This window comes from Phaseolus vulgaris, chromosome 8 (genome assembly GCF_051622355.1).
Source record: "Phaseolus vulgaris cultivar YP4 chromosome 8, ASM5162235v1, whole genome shotgun sequence".
In the NCBI taxonomy this organism is placed as follows: domain Eukaryota; kingdom Viridiplantae; phylum Streptophyta; class Magnoliopsida; order Fabales; family Fabaceae; genus Phaseolus; species Phaseolus vulgaris.
This window is the reverse complement of record NC_143505.1, coordinates 49262373-49283999: the sequence shown is the minus strand read 5'-3', so window position 1 is coordinate 49283999 and position 21627 is coordinate 49262373. Positions and strand designations below refer to the sequence as shown.

The 21627-nt window shown below is 31.4% G+C and overlaps 1 protein-coding gene across 1 annotated transcript; it reads right to left on the bottom strand.

Moving 5' to 3' along the window:
- Window positions 1-11241: 11241 nt before the first annotated feature.
- On the bottom strand, window positions 11242-15761 carry LOC137826457 (phospho-2-dehydro-3-deoxyheptonate aldolase 1, chloroplastic). Its single transcript, XM_068632427.1, has 5 exons — window positions 14872-15761; window positions 14448-14725; window positions 12835-13111; window positions 12457-12702; window positions 11242-11710 (listed from the first exon to the last, which is right to left on the bottom strand). Exons 1-5 carry the CDS (start codon window positions 15400-15402, stop codon window positions 11444-11446), a joined length of 1599 nt encoding a protein of 532 aa, XP_068488528.1. The 5' UTR covers window positions 15403-15761; the 3' UTR covers window positions 11242-11443.
- Window positions 15762-21627: the final 5866 nt, after the last annotated feature.

Sequence of the window (21627 nt, the reverse complement as noted above, 5' to 3'; positions counted from 1 at the left end):
GTGTTTATACTGAGAGTTGTTAGTAAACATATTTTGAATTTTTTTTCTGCACATAGCAATCAAGAAACCTGTTGTTTAACATGTTAACTTGAACCGAAAAATATAAATTATGTAAACTTTCTTCCATAGCTTTAGCTGATTTCAATTCTTCCCATTTCTTAAAAATTTCTCGAAAGGCACAATAGACTGGTTTGACTCAATAAATAATGGGCTTATCTTCTTGATAATCAGCCATAATCGACCAAGTTAATTTTCAAACATATCAGTGTAGACTTCCAAAACAAGTTAGTTAGCTGATTTAGTTAATTAGGTAGTCATTCAGTTGATCTCCCAATCAGTTATTGTGGATTATGATTCACCTTTATGTTTTTTTGACATAATTGGGAGGTTACTTGCCACAATTAATTGTAATCAAATGAAAGTTTCTTACTACAATTAATTGTCATCAAAGGGAGGTTACTTACTGTACCTGTGTGGATGTCAGGGCCTGAATAATGTTGATCCACGTTGATACACAATTGTTGTCGGGTCTACAGCTATCTGATTCTTCGAGTCTTTCTTTCGTCTCGCGCACGTTCGTCCGGTCGGCGGGTTACCTGCGATTGCACTCCGACGCTCAAGTCAGTGCTAGTGTTTAGTTAAGTTTCTTTGATATTATGAAAATGTACCTTTCCCCCTTTCAGAAATTTCTTTTGGAGGTTGACTTGGGTCTTGGCTCGTGTGGGCCAAGTAACCGATTGTTAGAGACATGCTTAATGGTCTCTGGGTCGTGTTGGTGGTTCCCTGATATTAAGGGAGTGCTCTACAAAGTGTCTTTGACTCATTCAATGGTAGTTGCAACAACTTACTTGTCACGTATTATCATGTTTATTTATTTGTTTAGTGTGCAACCTTCGTTCGTTCGGGACCGACCAATACACTTACCATTAATTGATTTTATTAATGTTGTATCCTAGAACCACTATATATTGGTTTCCTTCAAGCAATGTAACACATAATAAACAATAACATACACTTGTTTTCTCTCTCTTTTCCTATACTTCTCTATTTCTTATATATACACTATATAATTGTATTTTAACTTCATTTTATCAAGAGAATCAATTCTCCTTCTCTCTTTGTTCATCTTCCTATGTGGCATAAGAAAGGCAACGCAACCATTCTTGCACCTGAGGGGAATCAGACGACTTCTTCATTACAAGTATACCAAGTATATGATGCTTTTCTTGATGGGTCTTCGTGAATATTTCTCACAAATCGTAGGAATTATCCTTCTTGGTATCACATTCCTCCAATTATCAAGGTGTTTTACCAAGTAATTCAACATGAGAAGCAACGTGCCATTGGCATCACTCTCTCAGTATCTGATGCTCCACTTGCTTTTGCTACTCAAGCTGCTTCTAAAATGTCCACTGATGCTAAGCCAAAACATGGCTTTAATCAAGTTTCTGATTCCAATGCTGATTAGACAGTTCAACTTATTGTCATTCTCTTTCAGCTTTAGCATTTTCTGCAGTTGTCAAACATGCTTTGTTGCCGATAAATAAAGGCAATATTTGTCCCTTTTCTCTCTCTCTCTATATATATATATATGTACTTCTTATTACCATAAATGAGAAAGATAATTTTTTTCTTGTTCCATGATTAAACATAATATTTTTAAGGAGTAAAATAACATTGAAATATATTTAGGGACTAAACACACTTATTCCTTGAATTAGCAAATAGGAAAATCAAAGGAAGGTCCCTACATCCATGGCCCATTTGATCTCATAGAGAAGCTAGTGTTGAAGACATAGGAGGTATTAGTTGAGTTGAAAACTAAGTGTTGGGTACCTTTTTTAAATTAGACAACTTTTTATACTACTAAAAACATAATATAGTATGAATTACTAACATTCTTCTATTTATAAATATATGTTTGACATTATTGTTGAACATCGTGTTCGAACTAATAAATAGGACTTAATTGGATGAGTATAGAATTGTTTGGATTAATCCTTAATATATCATTGGAATGTGAATATGGATCTAACTTGATTTTTTTCATGGAGTTAACATGGCAAAAGTCTAATCCTCATTACGCATAAAATGCATATTACACCAGCTCTAGGAGACATATTATACTAATTCGAGGAGATATATTACATCGGTTCTATCTTTGATGTAACAATGTAAAATGTTAATCACATATTACACCGGTTGTAAAAATCGGTGTAATATGTACCAAAATTTGAGTAAAATAATTCAAAAATATGTGATATATTACACTGGTTAAGACCAAAATCGGTGTAATATGTCACATATTACGCCGATTAAGACTCAATACCTAACCATTCAACATATAAAAATTAAAATAACAATTCAAATAAATTAAAATATAATATATTATATTCCAAACATAATACATTATAAAACACAATACACATTATGGATTATAGAGGGTCGATCATCCTCATACCTAATACCAAAATGTTCAACATATGACATTACCCAATTTAAAACATAATACATTATATTCGAAATACAATATAATAAAACTAATTTTCTATATTGTAAACCAAATAATAATCAAATTAAAATATTTAAAAAAAAAAAACTAACATGGAGTGGGACCGAAGTTATGGCGGCGACAATGGCAACAACAGTGGCGGAATACACAACGGCAACAGCAGTGGCAACGAAACTCGTTAAGTGTGGATGCGTTCACGATGAAGAAGATGAAATAGTAGTACAGAGCAATGGTGAGGAAAGCGGTGGAGGCAACAATGGTGGCAACGACGGTGGTGGCAGCAGCAATGGAGGCAATGTGAGTCAGAGTGCAAGAAAACTTTGTTAAAGCGCAAAGTGACATATTACATCGATTGGGTCATCCAATCGGTGTAATTGTACCAAATATTTACAAAAGAGCTATCGTATTTTTGTTTACACCGATTCTCATTTAACTGACCTAATATGTCATTGTAGAAAGCGTTATTTGCATTAGTGCCTACTATAATATGCAATTCATACCCATCCTTGTAATACCTTTAGTTACATTACCTAAAAAAATATATTATACTGGTAAATATTATATATATATATATGTCATTTATCATCAAATAGATTTACAAAATAATATTCCTTTTTTACAAGAATTTTCAATATGTACATATATCCAAAACAAGACAAAAAAAATAAAACTAAAATTTCAACTGCTCAATGTGAAGTTCTATTACCCGCAACATCCCCTGATCTTGTGTAAGGCATGATCATCACAAATTTTAAAAAACCACAATAAGAAACAAAGTAAACTAGAGATTTTTAAAAGATATTAACATTAATTTTAATTTTAATTCAAACAAGTCACAAACATCTCAAACTTTCATACTTCATCCGTTGTAGTGTACTACACAATCAAGTGACTACAAATAACTCATATTCAATACCGCTCATGCTAGAAATCTACTAACATACATACATAAACACATGACTATACTTTCGGAAGACACATACATTGATTTTGACTCATATATCTGCAGTTGTCTTACTACCTTTATTGTGTTATATCTCTACATAGTTACATGAACATAAGAACTAAGTCATCTTATATGACAGGATAAATCCATATGACCTCCCATACCAACTATCTTTCAAACCGCAAAATCAATAATATGAACATCCCTCGACTCTCATCACCTAGTTTTCATCTATATGATTCCAATATACCAATATAGTTTGGATATCTCCATTTAGACAAATCTATAATTTAATACACATCCTAAAATCTTAACACGATATTCCCTTTCTTAAAAATACTATTTTAATTACACTTCAACATGGATATACCATCATATTTCCTTTCTTACACTTTGTTTTTCATATCATACATCAATATACCATCAAACAACATAGAAATTTAGATTTTAAAATAATTAGAAAATATAAAAAAATTACATAATTACATATGTAGAACAAGCACTCACCCCCAAAAAGTGCCAAGCTTGCCCAATGACCAAGCCCTTGGGACTAAATTTGCCCAACGAGTATGGCTCGTCCAACAACCAATACTCTCGGGTATTTAATTCCCTAACTTTCACTGAACGAGAACATTGTTCACCCAACGACTAAACCACTCGAACCAAATTCACCCAACAAGAGTGACTCACCCAAAGACCAATGGTCTTAATTTTTTGTTTTCTAAATTTTTTCCGGCGAGCGTTTGACTCGTCTGGCAAGTCTGCATAATTCTGCTTAATCTGCAAAATTTTGAGACTAGTCCAAGTACCTCAAGTTGGGTTTTTTATATCCTTTTTTAATAGTTTTGAAAATTATCACCTCCAACTTGAGTCACTTGATCTTATTCAAAGTCTACAATTACTTAAGTAAACTTACACTTAGTTCAAATAGTTCAAACCAAAGAATATTTTCAAATCATTTAACTAGATATCAAAGCCAACTACATTTTAATAAACAAAAATCTTAGTTTTCTATATTGATTCAATTCAATACAACATTCACAACAAATAAACCAAATCATACTTAATTTATTCCAAACACCAGCTTAATTCAAAATACCTATAAAACAAGTAAAACATCTATGTCACACTTCATCTCAATCACTGTAAGAGAAATTTGGAACTTGTGAGCATGTCACCTTAACATCCATATTTTCTAACCTAGGATACAATTGAAAAGTACAACTAGCTTCCCTTACCAAAATTGAGAGTTGAGTACTCACAAAGAGCTCAAACTCTTAAAGAACACAAGGATAACATAACATGCACCACAGAGTCTTGATAAATGATTCAAACACATCACTAAGACCCTAAACTAATAGAAACTAATCTTAAAGTCACAAACACCACGTGCTTAGCACGATTACCTAGGAAAATAGGAAAACTCAAAATTGGATCAAAGGAAAAATGAGCATAATTAAAGTTAGTCAAATCAAAAATTTGATAAGGCAACTTTTCTTTAATAATTGTTAGTAGTCCAAAAGTAGCCTTTAATCATTAATCTAATGAAGGATGAAATCATATTTCTATATAAAAGGTAGAGGAGAAAATAAAAAGTGTTTTTAGAGAGATGTTGGTTACTTTAAAATGAAATTTGAATAACTGTTTTTTCTATTTATATGAACTTTTTACAATATTATGGTGTCATTTTAATTGTATCACTTTTACTCTAAAGCTATTTTCTAGGTTCTTACATTCTCCCCAACAAGAAAAAATTGTGTTCAAAAATTAACTTACTAAAAAAGAGGTAGGGATAAGATTCTCTTATGTTTTCCTCTATCTCCCACATGGAATCACCAGACCTATGATCTCAGAACACCTTCACCATACTGGTGGTCTTGCCTCTAAGTTGCTTACTGTGATGATCTTTAATCATAATTGGTCTAGCTTCAAATGATAAGTTTTCATTGACTTGGACATGATCCACTTCCAATACATGACTAGGGTTAGGAATATAACTCCTTAATTGAAAAGAACTCAAGCAACACAAATAAAAGTCCTACTACAGAAGAATGGTTGGTTCAAGTAGGATTAAGCATTTGGAATTGATTAAAAGAAATAAAACAACAATGAAACATTGGAAACAAATGAAAAACATAATCAATACTTAAAAAATAGTGAGTAAACAAGATGGAATAAAAGAAAAAAAAACACAAGCTAGAACAACTTATCTCTTGAATACAACCAAGGCTCTAGATACTAATTGATGCAATTCTAGCTCGATTTGCATTGTTTCTTTTAGTTTAGTTCTTTGTTGTGAAAGATGGAGAATATTTATGACTTTTATGGATGAATTTAAACAGTAGATGAAGGTGAAATGAAGTAGGGAAAATATGCATAGGAGATGTGAGGCAAATTTCTAGGAAGATCCTTCCTAAAACACTAAAAAAATGCTAACTATGGGGGAGCTAAGAGACAAATTGAGGTTGAATTTGTGCAGCAATTCATTAGTCAATCAAAGCTGCAAAATACATGAGTTGAGAACCTTTATTTATAGCATAAATGGTTCCAAAAATCTAAAAATACTTTTCACTCATAGTTTGACAAATGACACTCTATAATTGGAGCAAATCCTCTCCATTCATGGAGTGACAAGTGGTGGCTTGTGAGTGAAGAGGGTTTCTCTCCATTGAGGTGCAACCATGTGGCAGTCACGCTTCCCATATTTGTTGTCCAGTTGGCCCTTCACACGTCTACGTGGATCTTATGGTCTAGTGTTTTTTATTTCATCATTTAAAGTGTTTTGATAATTATCTTATCATTATAAGATTTCTTGTTATCATAAAAAACATGCTTGTAAACTTACATTGTGAGATTGTCTAAGTCTAACTGAATTGTCTAGAGTCTTGACACCATGGTGGGGTGTAAAGAATTACTTATCATGCACATAGATATTTGGATAGTTCATAGTAATGTCTTGGACTAGGACATTTATAGGCTAAACTTGGGACTGTCTGATACTTGCTAGCATCACCAAGGTTAGGTAGTGAGTATATGTCTCTTTTATAAGCTAATAAATGGTTGGAATTATTGAGAAAAATAATCATGTTTGTACCAATGTTTTAGTGAGAAATGTTCAACTACCTAATCATTTTCCAAGTAAATTTTCATGTTCATAATGGATCATCATAAGTGGAATATGAACCCATATGTTTGATAAAGTGAGATTGAGTATCATAATTGTAGGTCAAATCCTATGTCCCCATTGTTTGTATTGTGTGTTATGCTTATTAAGATTAATATTTAAGGCTTACAAAAACTGCACTTTTTCATGTTTTTCTTTCATATGTACCTATTATACAAGTAGTCAGAGTTGTTCAAGAAAATTTCATGAGATCTTCTCTAGGATGTTAACTCATGGAGAATTTAGTTTTAATAGATATTAAATATATAGAAAGTGCTCTATTCTAATGTAGAACTCTTATTATAGCACAAAGTTCGCTTATTTTTATAATATACTATGAATAATTATAAATATGTAAAATTTTGATATACATATGTATCTATGAAGTTATTTTATGATAAATGTTCTTTAAAAGAAAATCTTATTGCAAAAAAAATTACTCTCAATTTCTAATTAATAATAGTTTCTTCTACAATAGTCAGGTGTTACAATATGTTTCAGGTAAAAGGAAGATATTTTGTTCAATGAATGTGGAATAAAAAAAATGCATGTTTATCATGATGATGGCATGATTCTTAATCCAACATTGGTTTTATATGTAAATAATTACATATTAAAGATATTAAGGATACCTATTGTTATTGTTATGCCAAGTTAAAGTGATTAAATGATATTAAATTATTTTTGGTAGTTATGAATCTAAAAGTTTATGAGATCTTTATTGTCTGATGATTCAAGGGTGATTATATTTTGTAATCGGTAAATAGAAATATCGCAAGAAAATCCATAAATAGATTAGGTCCATATATTACAGTACATTCTTCTCTATTTTTACATCTCATTATCAGTAGGAGACAAAGAGATTATTAAAAGATTCTCTAAAAAGACTATGCGTGGATCTGGAAGGTCAAATTTGTTTGCTAGCTTATCATTATGAATTCAAGTATGCTTCCGCTTTTAGTTCTAGTGATTAACATGATAAATTCAAGATTATATAGATGATATTTTTTTCATCAAAGGCTTAAGTTTAAGTTTGGTTCTAACAATGATTGTGATGGGAAAAATGCACGCGGAAGCAACACACACAATCACGAATCAACTGCAGAAAAATAAACAACACAAGATTTAACGTGGTTCGGTTGTCAACTGCAACCTACATCCACACGGGCAACTATTAGGTTTACATTATATCCTCTTGCACACCAATTACAAGTACAATGATCTCTTTAAATAGAGATAATAAAGGGACACAATGATTAAGCCCACTCACTAAAACATGGTGTCTACTCAGCCCAACCCAATTGATCCTGGCTTCATACCCAACAGATTGCATATATAGAAAAAAGGTTGACTCTTTTCACAGTGTCTACATTTTGGGGTATCAAGCTACAAAAGTGAAACATGGAAATGATAGTCAAGAAAGTGAAATGAAGGGTCATCCAACAAATACTTTTTGGTATCTTCTGATAATTTTAAGGATGGCAACGCGGGCTGGCCCTCTCCGCATAAGAAATATTTTTTTTAAAAATTAATAAAAAAAATTAAATAGAAATTTTGAATAAATTTAATTCTTTTTTATTTAGAAGCATTAGGTAAATGGTCTCACAATATTATTCTCACGACACATGCGTAATAAGATGTGAGTAAGAATTCCATAATGTGAAATATGAGGATGCATGAAAAAAAATATGGGGGTGCTGAAAGAAATTTTTAGATTTTTAAGTTATGCGGGCCAGTCCAACCTGAACTTGGTCCGCACGAGCTGTGGGTTATGTGGGACAGGTCTAAGTGGGCCAATGAGTTGGAATAGGCAGCCCTCCTCGCATTTTTCTCAGTGGGTCGCAAGTCAATCCGCACGGCCCGCCTTGCTTTGTCATCCCTATATAATTTCAAGGTTTAAGTGATTATGTGTTGGTGAACATGATGCAAAAACCCATACGTGTCACTGTAACATCCATTTATTCTCCTTGATGGAAAAAAAATAGACCATTTTTTTCCAAATTTCAAGAATGAGGCAATAAACCTTATCATTTTGGTAACTTAAATACAAATCACAATTCATGGCTAGTTTTATTGGTCATTTACAATATTCCACTTTTGTTATGTATGAAATGCAAATATGTCAAGTTGTTTATTTTTTATTTTCAATCCCAAACAACCTGTAAATTACAATCTCTTGATGACTTAACACTTTCAAGTTACATGCAATGTTATTTTGTACTATAAAATTACTTCTCAATATATGGGAACTTTGGTGGATATAGTGTTAGGGGTAATCATGCTTATTCTATCTGTAAAGAAGATAGAAATTATGTGCATTTGAAATAAGGAAAGAGAAAAATTATAATAGAGATTCAAATTTTCTTACTCACATACCTTTGCTGCAGATTGAAAAAAAAAAGTTTTTAATGGTTTTTAGGAGGATGTTATTTCCTAAACTACTTTAGCTGGTGATCAAGTTTATGATTGGGTTGAGAACATCAACATTGTCTTTGAAAATACTAAAAAATGGCATATGATAAAAGCATATGGAAGAATAGGTTAGTACTTTTTTTTACCTTCCATGGTGGTGTTTCTTTATGTAAGACATTGTATTAATGTTATGAATGTGGAGAAAAAATGTATGTAATAGTCTCATCGAAAATCTTTTGAACATTAAAGTCAAGACAAATGATAAGTTTGATGCTTGTCAAGATCTTTGTGAAACAAGACTATGTGTGAAATTGTATCAAAGATCTAAAGTTCAAATTTTTCACTAGCATATCACACTTTATTGAAAAAAAGAAAAAAAAAAGTTTGTGTTAGTATCTACAAAGTATTAAAGTCTCATGATAATCATGTTTTGATACAACAACTCATAACCATGCTTATATGTGACATAATGTTGAAGAATGTTAGACATATTATTATTTGTCTCTATTTTTGTTTCAATATTATAACTGCTAAAATTGTTGATAAGAAGTCATTTAAATCCTAAACCCTAAATTATAAACTCTAAAATTGCACTCATATTATGTTAATTGAATATTAGATTTCAACCTCTAAATTAACCATTTGTTAAAGTAGATTATATGATTTGAATATATTTATTATATAATAAACCAATATGCTTAATAATTTAAAAAAAAATATACGCATTTTAATGCTTTGTAATGAAATTAATAATAATAATAATAATAATAATAATGATAATAATAAATATTTATTCATTTTTTAAAATATGTAAACATGTTTTAGTTTAACAAAATTTTTGAATGTCCTATACTCTCCCTTTTAAACAAAATGTTTTAATAAAAGATGTGACATATAAAAACATAACAGATGTGAGACTTCTTCATGCACTTTCTTATGTTTTTCTTCTACTTTCATAAATTTTTGTATTTTAAAAAATGTTGCTACTTAATATTTTGGATTACATAATCTAAAAATCATTTTTCAAATTCGTAATTAGCTTCTGGATTACATAATCCGAAAGTCTTTTTTCAAATCCAGACTTCCAGATTATATAATCCGAAATACCATTCTGGATTATATAATTCAAAATACAAAGGTGGCACAAGACGAATAAAAAAGTATTTTCATATTTTGTATGGGGTGCCAGAACATATGTAGGTGCAGAAAGAATTAGTCCAGATGTGATATAGGTTACCCATGTGGTTTTTGTCAAGCACCTTGATTTATTTTCAAATCTAGTTAATGTTAAATTGAAATTATAAGAGCTAGTTACAGAAGTCATTTTATAAATCGTTTCGAGTTTGATTGACATTGAGAGTCATTACTTATTTCAAACAATATATTTAGAAAATTAATATATTTTATAATCTCAAATCCTATTTGATCTATCTTCCACATGTTTGGGCACAACATGATGAGATTATGTACGAAAGAAAGAAAAACACATGACATGTTGGACTGTTCTTCCTGCTTATTTTGGAACTCATAAAATAATTTATTATTAGTTTTTGTCATATATTTCGGATTATATAATCCAAAATGATATTTTTATTATATAATCCAATTAGTTTGGATTTGAGAGTAGTTTCTGGATTATATAATTTGAACACGTATTTAAAAAATTACTTTTGAATTACATAATCCAAAAACTAATTTCATATTAGAAAAGACTTCCGGATTATGTAATCTGAAAATTAATCATGCATCTGAAAAAAACTTTCAAATTATATAATCCGGAAGTTAATTACGAATTTGAAAAATGACATCCAGATTATGTAATCCAGAATATTATATAGGAACATTTTTGAAAATACGAAAGTTTATGAAGCTGCGAGAAGAATCTATGGAGGTGCAGGAAGAAACAATCCATGCTGGGTAATGGATACTTCCCAACTCATGAGCCTATATGGCTGAATAATGGGAAGGCCGCATGTCAATAAACCCATAATATCAAGTTTGCAAAGCGGAACCCTAATACAAATTTCTGAAAAAAGAACTTTTACCATAGCTAATTAATACAGAATTATTATATTCTTAATCATACATCAACATTTTATGAAATATTTTAATTTTTAAACATACTTTCATTCACTTATACGATAAAATTTTATTGTTCTATCGCATCCCTGTGAAAAGTAGTCGAAGGAGAAGGACCAAAAAGATGAGTGAGGAGAAACGTTTTGGTTTCATTATTATTAAAAGAAGTACTGTTGTCCTTGGCAGTTCAAACTCATTACTAGGTGATAGGAGTATACACATACGAACACAACACATAACAAATCCACATGCAGCATCAAAGTGACGTTAATAAATATGTAGGGAAAAAAAGAACAAAGATATTTTCTCTTGTTGGATTTTGTAGGCGCTTTTACAGTCCTAGAGGGGCAGTTGCTTGCTGCGATCTCATCCTGCTCTTTCTCAAACGTTCAGCGATGATGAAAGCAAGCTCAAGGGATTGTGAAGCATTGAGCCTTGGGTCACAGTGTGTGTGGTAACGTGAGCTCAAGTCATCAAATGTCACTGTTCTTGATCCACCAATGCACTCAGTCACATTTTGACCCGTCATCTCTAGATGAACCCCTCCTGCGTGGCTTCCCTCTTGCTCGTGCACATCGAAGAATGCTCTCACTTCAGCCTGACCAATAATTCAGACAAAAAAAGTCAATGACCTCCTCAACAATGATCAATTTTCTCAATACTTTATTATCTCACTAAACTTTATTGCTTTGGAAAAATCACTAACGTGGTTTGGCGGTAGTGACATGGTGCTATCATGTTTCTTTCTATTAGTTGACAAGAATAAAAACATTAACACCCCCACTTGGACCCCAAGGTCCACTCCCACCTAATGATATGGAAATATAACCAATACCACAATGATCTTTCGAACTGAAAATGACCTGACTAGTATACTGTTTCACCAACTTCTACAATTAGCCCTTTTTCGACCTACCACTTCAGCTTCTAAGTATTATAGACTTTAGGTCTGGTAGCCCACCATACACGACCTCACTTCAGATGCCAGTATATTCTGTTCGCATCCTTCATTTTTTTAGATTTTTTTCGGGTCATATTGTCAATAACATTTACAATTTTTGTCACTTCTATCTTCTTTCTCTTACTAGCAAGACATGTTAGTATGCATCATTTTAAAAAACATACATCTTTTCAATATTTTTCCTTCTTTCAAACAAAAGTTTGAAGAGGTTTTGTTTTATCCAAAGATTATGACTAGCACAGGGTGAAAAACGGTTTTATTTTCCTCCAAGGAAGAGGACAATAACTTCAACTTCATTTTAATCCTAACATTTACGCATATTTGAAGATATTCGACAGCCACCTATAACCAATTAAAAATTAGAAAGAGACGCGAGAGTATACCCTGATGGAATCGAACGGGCGAGTTTTAAGACCACAGGGAGCCTTGATGGTGTTTCCGTGCATAGGATCACTGACCCAAGTGACAATTTGCCCTGCCCTGCGCACTGCCCTGATGAGATGTGGAAGCTTCACCCTCATATTTTCAGCTCCCATCCTAGTAATCACAGTTATTCTCCCTGGTTTGTTTTGGGAATTCAAGATCTCAATGAGTTTAACAAGCTCATTTGGATCCATCTTATCACTTACCTGCCAATACATAAAAAACATACAGCTTCAATAAAGCCACTTAAATCCCTATAAATGCAAATCAAAGAAACACTAGACATAAGAATGACACTGCATTTTTTGGAATAGGAATTAAATTGATCATGTCCAAACCTTGATTCCCAAGGGGTTAGCAACTCCTCTAAGAAACTCAACATGGGCACCATCGAGCTGTCTGGTTCGTTCTCCAACCCAAAGCATATGGGCTGAGCAATCATAGTAGAGACCAGAAGTTGAATCCAACCTAGTGAGGGATTGTTCATATGGCAACAATAAGCACTCATGAGATGTCCAGAATTCGGTTGTTTTCATGATTGGATGGTCCACTGTGAGCCCAGCAGCAGCCATGAATCCAAGGGCCTCATCAACTCGGTTAGCAAGTTCACGGTACCTGCCATACCAATAAGAAATATAATCTATGTCAAGCCACACTACAATTAAAAACAACATAATAGACCTTGTAAAGAAATTGTAAACAAGTACATTCCTCTTATAAACTGTTATCTTGAAACTAGTAAAAAAACAATATTGTTTCTCTGTACGCCATTTTCATTACAGCGTTCTTATCTTTTGTTTTAGATGACAAAACAAAAGTGCACACACCAAACACGCTTTAAACATTTTTTTCTAAACTAGGAAAGTGTAAAAAAAAGTATAACCAGCATGGGTGCTGAAATAAAATGGGAGTGGAAGATATCAGGGACGGTCGGTCCTTTGGTGAAAAATTACCCATTTTCAAAAAGTGGAAGGCTATGGTCTATTTACCTGAGTTAAATACTACAAAATTTGGAAATCCATACACTCCCACTTCTTTAATGCACCGTGGTATGCATCACATCAAATAGGCTTCACAAATATGCATGGATATAAATTTTGGCAAAATTTCATTTTGCCCGGCAATCTATGGTATTTATCACTTAGATAATTCCTACAAAATTAGTTCGGTTTTTTAATGCATCATCAGTTGTAGCTCCATACATGCACATTCACATCAACTACACAAATATGGATACAATCTAATAGTTTTGTTAAAATATTTATTTTTTACTTTACTTTTGCTTTATACCCCTCTTATAATTCTTGTACAATGTAAAATCACCTAGCAAAAGTGGAAAGCAAAAGCAGGCTGTCTTTTTAATGAGTGTGTGTGTAGGAAAGTATAAAAGAAAAGTAAAGAACATCAATCGAGTTCTGCCTTCCGAGTCTGTAGTGAAGACAACTTCAAACAAAATTCGTATACGGGTAAATTGAATTGCTAATAAAAAATCTCCAAAGTCAATCTCTTACGTCAAATAGGTGAAATAAACTATGTTAAACTATCATCATCAGATACCACTGTTTAGAGGAAATCGTGTAACTCGTGCCGATTTAACATAAACTTTATCACAATTGCGACACAGACGAGTTGGCTTTTGAGAAAGAAACAAAACAACCAAATACCCTCCACCGCACATGCATCCCCACTTATCACAATATCAAACAACGGTTTAATTATCTCCTACGATACAAAAAAAAATTAAAACAAGCATTTTTTTTCTCAATAATCAAATTAATTTTCACCCAATTTAGATTTTTTTTCCCTTCACTGATTACAAACCAACCTAGATTTCATGTAAATCAGGGAACCCTGTAAGAGGTGAAAACGACTAATTCAAAGGATTGCTACAGTTCCAAGCAAAAGTAAAAAGTGCAAATTGCAAATTGCAAATAAATAAATAAATAAATACCTATCTCCCTGTTCACTGTGCTGGGTGAAGTCCAAATTCCATTGAGTAACCCTCTGCATAGCGGCATAACCTCCAGTGGCGAAAGCTCTGAGAAGATTAAGCGTAGCTGCAGCTTGACAATAAGCCCTGATCATCCTCTGCGGATCCGGAATTCTAGACTTCTCATTAAACGCGTCTCCGTTAATATTATCCCCTCTGTAACTCGGAAGCTTCACGCCGTTCTTCTCCTCAAACGAATCGGATCTCGGCTTCGCAAACTGCCCAGCCATTCTCCCCACCTAAACAAACAACAACCACAACAACGCCATTCAAATTCACACTCACACCGTCAATTCAATTCACAACAGAATGTGACAACAAGTATTGCTAAGATATTGACATCTGGATACTCTATCGAACAAGATTGTCGTGGTTCGGGTTTTACCTTGATGACGGGCATTTGGCCGCCGAACATCATGACGACGCTCATCTGGAGGATGATTCGGAAGGTGTCACGGATGTTGTTGGCATTGAACTCCTTGAAGCTTTCGGCGCAGTCACCGCCCTGAAGTAGGAAGGCATTTCCGAGAGCCGCTTCGCCCAGGCGCTCCTCCAGCGTCCGGGCCTCTCCAGCGAAGACGATAGGCGGAAACGCCTCGAGCGTGTGGAGAACGGACTCCAGATCCTCCTTGCTCGGGTACTCGGGCAGCTGCAGTGCCTTCTTCGCCTTCCAGCTGTCCACGGCCCACTTCCCGGCCCGGGCCGGGGCTGGGGGAGGCGGGGACTGAGGCTTGGGCTTGTCAGAGACTACGGGGTTTTTAGCAGGCTCGGCCGCATGGACGGCAAAGATGGAAGGAGCTAGGCCGGGCTTGGACTTGAGGCCAGGCCTGATGTTGGTGGAGGGAAGAAGCGGGTGGGATTGAGGGATGAGAGATTTGGTGGGAATGAGAGAGTTGGAGGTTGAGGAGATTGCCATTGTTATTGTGGAGAGAGAGAAAGAGAATGGTAATGATGTTGCAGTAATGGTGTTTGATATTTTGGATGTGAGGAGTCACACAGGTTTTGTGGGTGGTGAAGAGGGTGAGGGGAGTTTGGTGAGAGATTTATAAGGAGACGTCTGAGGTTGGGTTGTTGCGGTGTGTTTGTGTGTGTCTGGTAGAGACGGAATGGTGGTAGTTGGGAGAAGGGTGGTTTCGTAATTTCCGAATGATTGGGCGTGCTAGTTGGCAATGAGGTCAAATTTTTGAGGGTTTTGGTGTTTTTGATTGTTTTCTCCTCTTCACCTACTAATCGCTCCTTATTTGGGCGTAGGTGAGTTGGCGGCGTTGCGTGGAGGAGAGTGAACGACCCAGCTAACATTTTTTTAAGGGTTTTTTCTCACAAAATAAAAATACCTTTTTTTTTTATTTTTATTTAGTTGTTTTTTATTTTATTACAAATAAATTAAAATAAATAACTGGTTTAGTTGCAGGAAGGTTGCAATGAAGTACACTAAACTCCGGATTTAGTTTTGGGGGGCGGCTTCTGTAATTTATAGACTTTAAGCTTACCTTAATGTTCTATTCAAATAAATAAACAATTCTTTTTTGAAAAATTATTCTAAATTTATTAAAATAAATTTAAGATCATTAAACACACCAAAAGATCGAAACACAAATAGTCGAGAAATATGAAATAAAAAATTAATAAAGAAAAGAACGAAACACGAATAGTCGGAAATATAAAATGAAAAATTAGTAAATAAAACTAAATGAAATATTAAATTGAATCTTTTAGACAAAATATTCATATAAATACAACACACAATTCTAAAAGGTTTTATTATGTAATAATATGTAAAAGTATTACAACAAAACATATCAAATTAAAATATCATAATGTATACAATTGAAGAAATACAAACTCTAGTTACCATTTAATTACATTCTCTACAACTATATAACTAATATATAATTTAAGAAAAATAAAATATATTTCAAGATATGACTGTTAAAAAAAATCAATCAATTTATGATACATGGTGATTTGTAATTGGAAGACTCTCTCGCTTTTTTTTCTTTGACATTTTCTTTACAGTTTCCTTAAATTAGTTTGAACCAAAGTTTGATTAAACAAAAGCTAATGGAAATTTTCTTTATAGCATAAATATTTTTAAAATTCACACAATTTAGAAAATAGAAAATAAGATATGAAAATCAGAATCAGGTTTAGATAGTTATCAGATAAAATCACTCTACTTATCTATTGGGTTGATCATCTATTTATAATGCTCTCTTATTGGGTCAGAACCTATTTGGATTTTTTCTTTTTGTACCTAATATTTATTAAACACACAAACTTGTTTTTGTGAACTTTGCTACAGTAATTAATTTAATATTATTTATTTATTTATTCTTTATATTTAATCTTGCGGTATGAACTTTCGGTTTGACATTTCGACCTACATAGTATAATATATAATTAATTTAAGTAATTAAAAATTTATTGAATTAAAATTTATGTATAATTAAAATAGAATCCTTTTAGTTAACAGTATTTTTTTTAACTTAGAAATGATACACATAACATTTATATATATATATATATATATCATTTTTAATTTTTTTATCATTACGACATGCAATAAATGATGAGGAAGTGATAAACACACAAAAATGGTGTTTGATAAATTATAATAAAAATATCATTTCTCTTTTAAAATTTACGTAAATACCATGATCACTAAAAACTATACTTTAAATTTGTCTACCAGTAGAACTAATGTGCAAGAAATTAAGATAAAAATTTATACTTTGGAATCCCATTAGATTTTTAGGAAAAATAAATAAATTGGTTTCGCTACAATTAATTTATATATAATCTAAAAAAATTATTTAGAAAGATTATTGTACTAAACAAAGTGTTCATTGCTTAGTGATTGGAGTTCGGTGCACGAATTTGGGTAGGTCAGCTCGACTGTTAGGCCTATAAAGTGGGTCACGAGTTTGATCTAGTTATACTAGTAAGCTCATTGGAAAATAATTAAAATAATATTTTTATACGCTAATATAAGGTTATAAGTAAAAGATATTTCTTAATCTAAGGGTGTGCGTTAGTGCACGTAGTGGTTAAGCCACGTAAATATATTTTAACCTAAATGTGTGTTTTAGGGCACGTAGTGGTTAAGTTGCATGTATCGTGAAAAGATAACGTTGCATCATGAGTAAGAGTGTCCATGTAAACAGAGAATTTTATTGTTGTTAGTGCCTAAGATGGTGCCGTGTTGGCAGGTGGTTTTTCTGTTATTATTTTATACTTTCGGTTGAGATTAGATTTTCATGAGAGAAAACTGCTATAAGAGATAAACTATAAAAGGGGTTTGAGACCCCAAGTAAAGATACGTTATTTCTGATACTGAAACTTAATACTTCTTTAATTTTAGTAAGCTCTTACTAACTTGATCGTTGGAGTGTGATCAACGGGTATAACTCTCTTTGTGTCAACGAAACCACGTTTCAGTGCAACAAGACGTAAAACAGATTTCAGAAGAGACATACCGGAGCTAGAGCTTATCACCAGAGTCAACCGACGAGAACAATTATATAAAGAACTTTTATATAGTTTGTGTATTGTTAATATATTAGTTATATAAAAAGATTGGAAAAAAAAATTATTTGAAAGTTTCTCACTAGATACCAAAAAGTAGTTGGTCTAAAAAGGATTCTTTACTAGTTATAAAAAGATATTACTGTAAATAGTTTGTGACAAATACTAGAAGTTTGTATAAATATAAAATTGAAGCACAAATAACTTAGAATTTTATAGTGGTTCAATTCAATATTGAATTGTGTATGGTCTTTCTTTACAACCTATAAAAACTACTAATTAAAATTATTATAAGTATTTTTCATGCCATTTTAACTTATATTAGTATAAAAAGTTATTTTTAGTAATCTTCTTTTAACTCCATGAAAATAAAGAACAAATGTATTGATTAATATTAAATCACTTTTAAGTTTGATGAGTATTCTATTATTGTCAATCTTAGCTACAATAAGTGAAGGTAAAAAAGGAGAATACAAATGAATACTTTTTTGTTGAGAAATAATTTTACAAAATGAATGATTTAGAAAGATTATGTTGTACTCACTTTATTTTGTTTAAAAGACGATCTTGCATTAACATTATTAGTTATTTTTGGCATTGCGAGATTTTATATTTATAGACATATTGAATAAGAGCATTGTGACTTACGTGATGATATTTGATTTTTGTGTTAAACATAGTAGAGATTGGTAACCTTTTTAGATGATAGATCTCTAATGTACTCAACTTGTTACGCTTAAATTACATTTCATACTAAACATTCTTTTTTTATATTGACATTACAAAACTTAGCATATAACAACAAGAAAATTGGTTTGTTGCTCATAAGCTTTATTTGGATGTATAAGTCAACTATCGACGACTTCTAAGACAATCTTAACAAATTAAACTTGAAATTTTATTTTATTATAAACTTCATCTTGAGTCTTATGATCTTACAAATATTATAAACACTTATAACAAATCACTAGTTCATCAAAACTTGATATTATTTATTATCATTCAAATCATAGGACGTCTTGTCAAGGCTCTTCTAGACTATAAAAACTAATTTGTCATTGATTAGACTATTGAAATAATATCGTCTTGGTAAGATTGTCTGTTTAACAACGTCCTTAACAAGCATACTACATCGTATAGGTAGTAAAATGAAAACTTCAAGTCTTACTGCAAAACTAAATCATTTACAAAATATCAAAGTAAAAGGGATTAATGCGTTTTTACCCGCCACTAAAATGATAACCTAAGAAAATATGAAAGTATTAAAAAATAATTCCTGCTAAGTGAAATGTTGTGGTTAAACTTTATTAAAGATCACTTTATTACAATGTGATACTTAATCCAACATTTTGACTTTTAATATTAATATTAATCATTATAAACCTAATTCTTTTAGTGAAAAGGACTTAAGTTTCTTTATTAAGCCTCAATCCTTTGCGTAACTTAACAAAGTAACTTGTTTTAAGATCAATTACTAAAATATGACCAATAAATTAATACTCATTTTTAAAGATGGACAATGGTGTTTTACATCACTTCAAAGATTTGAATTGAAGTCACAATCAAAACTCAACAAAAGCTATGATTAATATCTCACAAGATTCATGAAACATAAAATTAAAACAATAGTGTTGAAGATTAAAAAAAATTATGTATATTAATATATAAGAGTGTTTAGTATAACTACATTTAATCAAATAAAAAAAGGTTTACCTATTTATTAATGAAAAAGGAAGAAGAGGTGATAAAAAAATTGAAAAACTTGGTTGAGTAACCATCCAAGTACAATGTAAATTTTCTACACCTAATATCTTAAAAGCTTCTTTTTCTTTTTCTCCAAAGCTTAAGTTGAAACCCAAATACACTAACACTTTCAATGGGTACAAAAATATCTTTTATACCTACTTATTAAAGTCATGAAAAACTTTCCACTCCGAAAAAAAAGTCTCACATCCAACCTTAGAAAATTTGACAGTGAGCCTCACTAACAGTCAACCTAGAATTCTCGTGTTTCAACTTCTAACAATTTCACGGTCATTCGTAGAATACTAACAACTAAGAATGACAAATTTAATCTTGAAACATAAAATTAGCTTTCATAGTGGATTTGTCTTTATCTTTCAAAAGTATTTCTTCATTTTTTCTTCTTTATTTTAAAAAAATAAATTTACAATAATATGTTTAAGTAAATTTATTCCTAATTAATAGTTAAATTAAGATCATATTTAATTAAAACAAAATTCAAGAAAAATCTAAGATAAAAATATGAAAAGTATCACACAAGACTTAATTTTAATTTATAAATAAATTAATTAATTTAATTTTTTTAATTTTATATTCCAGAATCCTTAGAATAAAGTTTCTCTAAATATACTCAAATAAAATTGATTTCGTAAAAAAAATTACAACAAAAGGACAAAATCGACCGAGCCGAAAAACACAAAAGAAGGCCTTATCTCTTAAAACAAAAATGAAAATCTTGTATTTGGTTTGGTTGGTGCTAAGAGGGTTGGTGAATAATAAATTGGTTGCTATGCTACCATTTTATTAATTTGCTTTCTTAGTTTTCTTTTTATATATAAAATTTTGATGTTACACGTCATTATTCAATTTGACATCTCAGTTAAGCTGATATTTCAAATAACAACAATCATCAGTCATCACATGAAAAATAATATTATTAAAAGAAAAAAAAAATACAAAAAAATATGGAGAGATTAGACCAAAACTCATATAGGTAAATTATACATATTCATAAAGAATTCTAAAAATAGACTGGATGGAAGCCTATTATACTAATAAAATTAGTCTCTATGAATAAATCCTAAGTTAGCTAACTTATTCATATACGCATTCCCTTCACGAAAAATATGAATAACCATAAACCTTATTTTTCTATAGTAATTAAGATAAGTGTTCCATCAATTATGAAACATTCACGGAACCTTCAAGTAAATGCATCACTAACTAACTAAGGTAGAATCACATTCAAGTCATACATTAATAATACTCATCTTTTGAGTTTCCTACATTCATATATAACTTCATAAAATTCAACAACTAAAGCAGTATGAACGTCAATAAACGTAGAAAAACTATCAATAAACTCCTTCATACTTTCATAGAAAATACCATAACCCCTAAGCGCACCATCACTTTAATTTTAACCTAACTTAATAAAGGAAACTCTCATCTAATAGGAAATTTGTTTTTAAGTTAAAAATTCTTAAATTTTATTTATACATATTCCTCACAATACATTCATGAATAAAATAATTCACAATTGTTTGAAACCATATTATTTATTCTAGTAATGTAAAATTTATTTTTTATTATTTAAAAGAATGAAGATCCACTTAGTTCAAACAAGAGTAAGTGAAATAACTAACTCCTAATTTTAACCTTCTATTTTATTTAAATTGAATATTTGGATTTATTAGATAATAGGTGCATTTAATTATTTACGGAATCATTGGCAGTTTTTTCTGCTACGTATGTCAGAGTATTGCAATCTTGTATTTTTCTCTTTATTAATACGTATTCAATAATTATTTCTAAAGAAAATATTATGAAAATATTTCTCTTTGAGAAATTTATTTTTCAGACAAAATTTTAT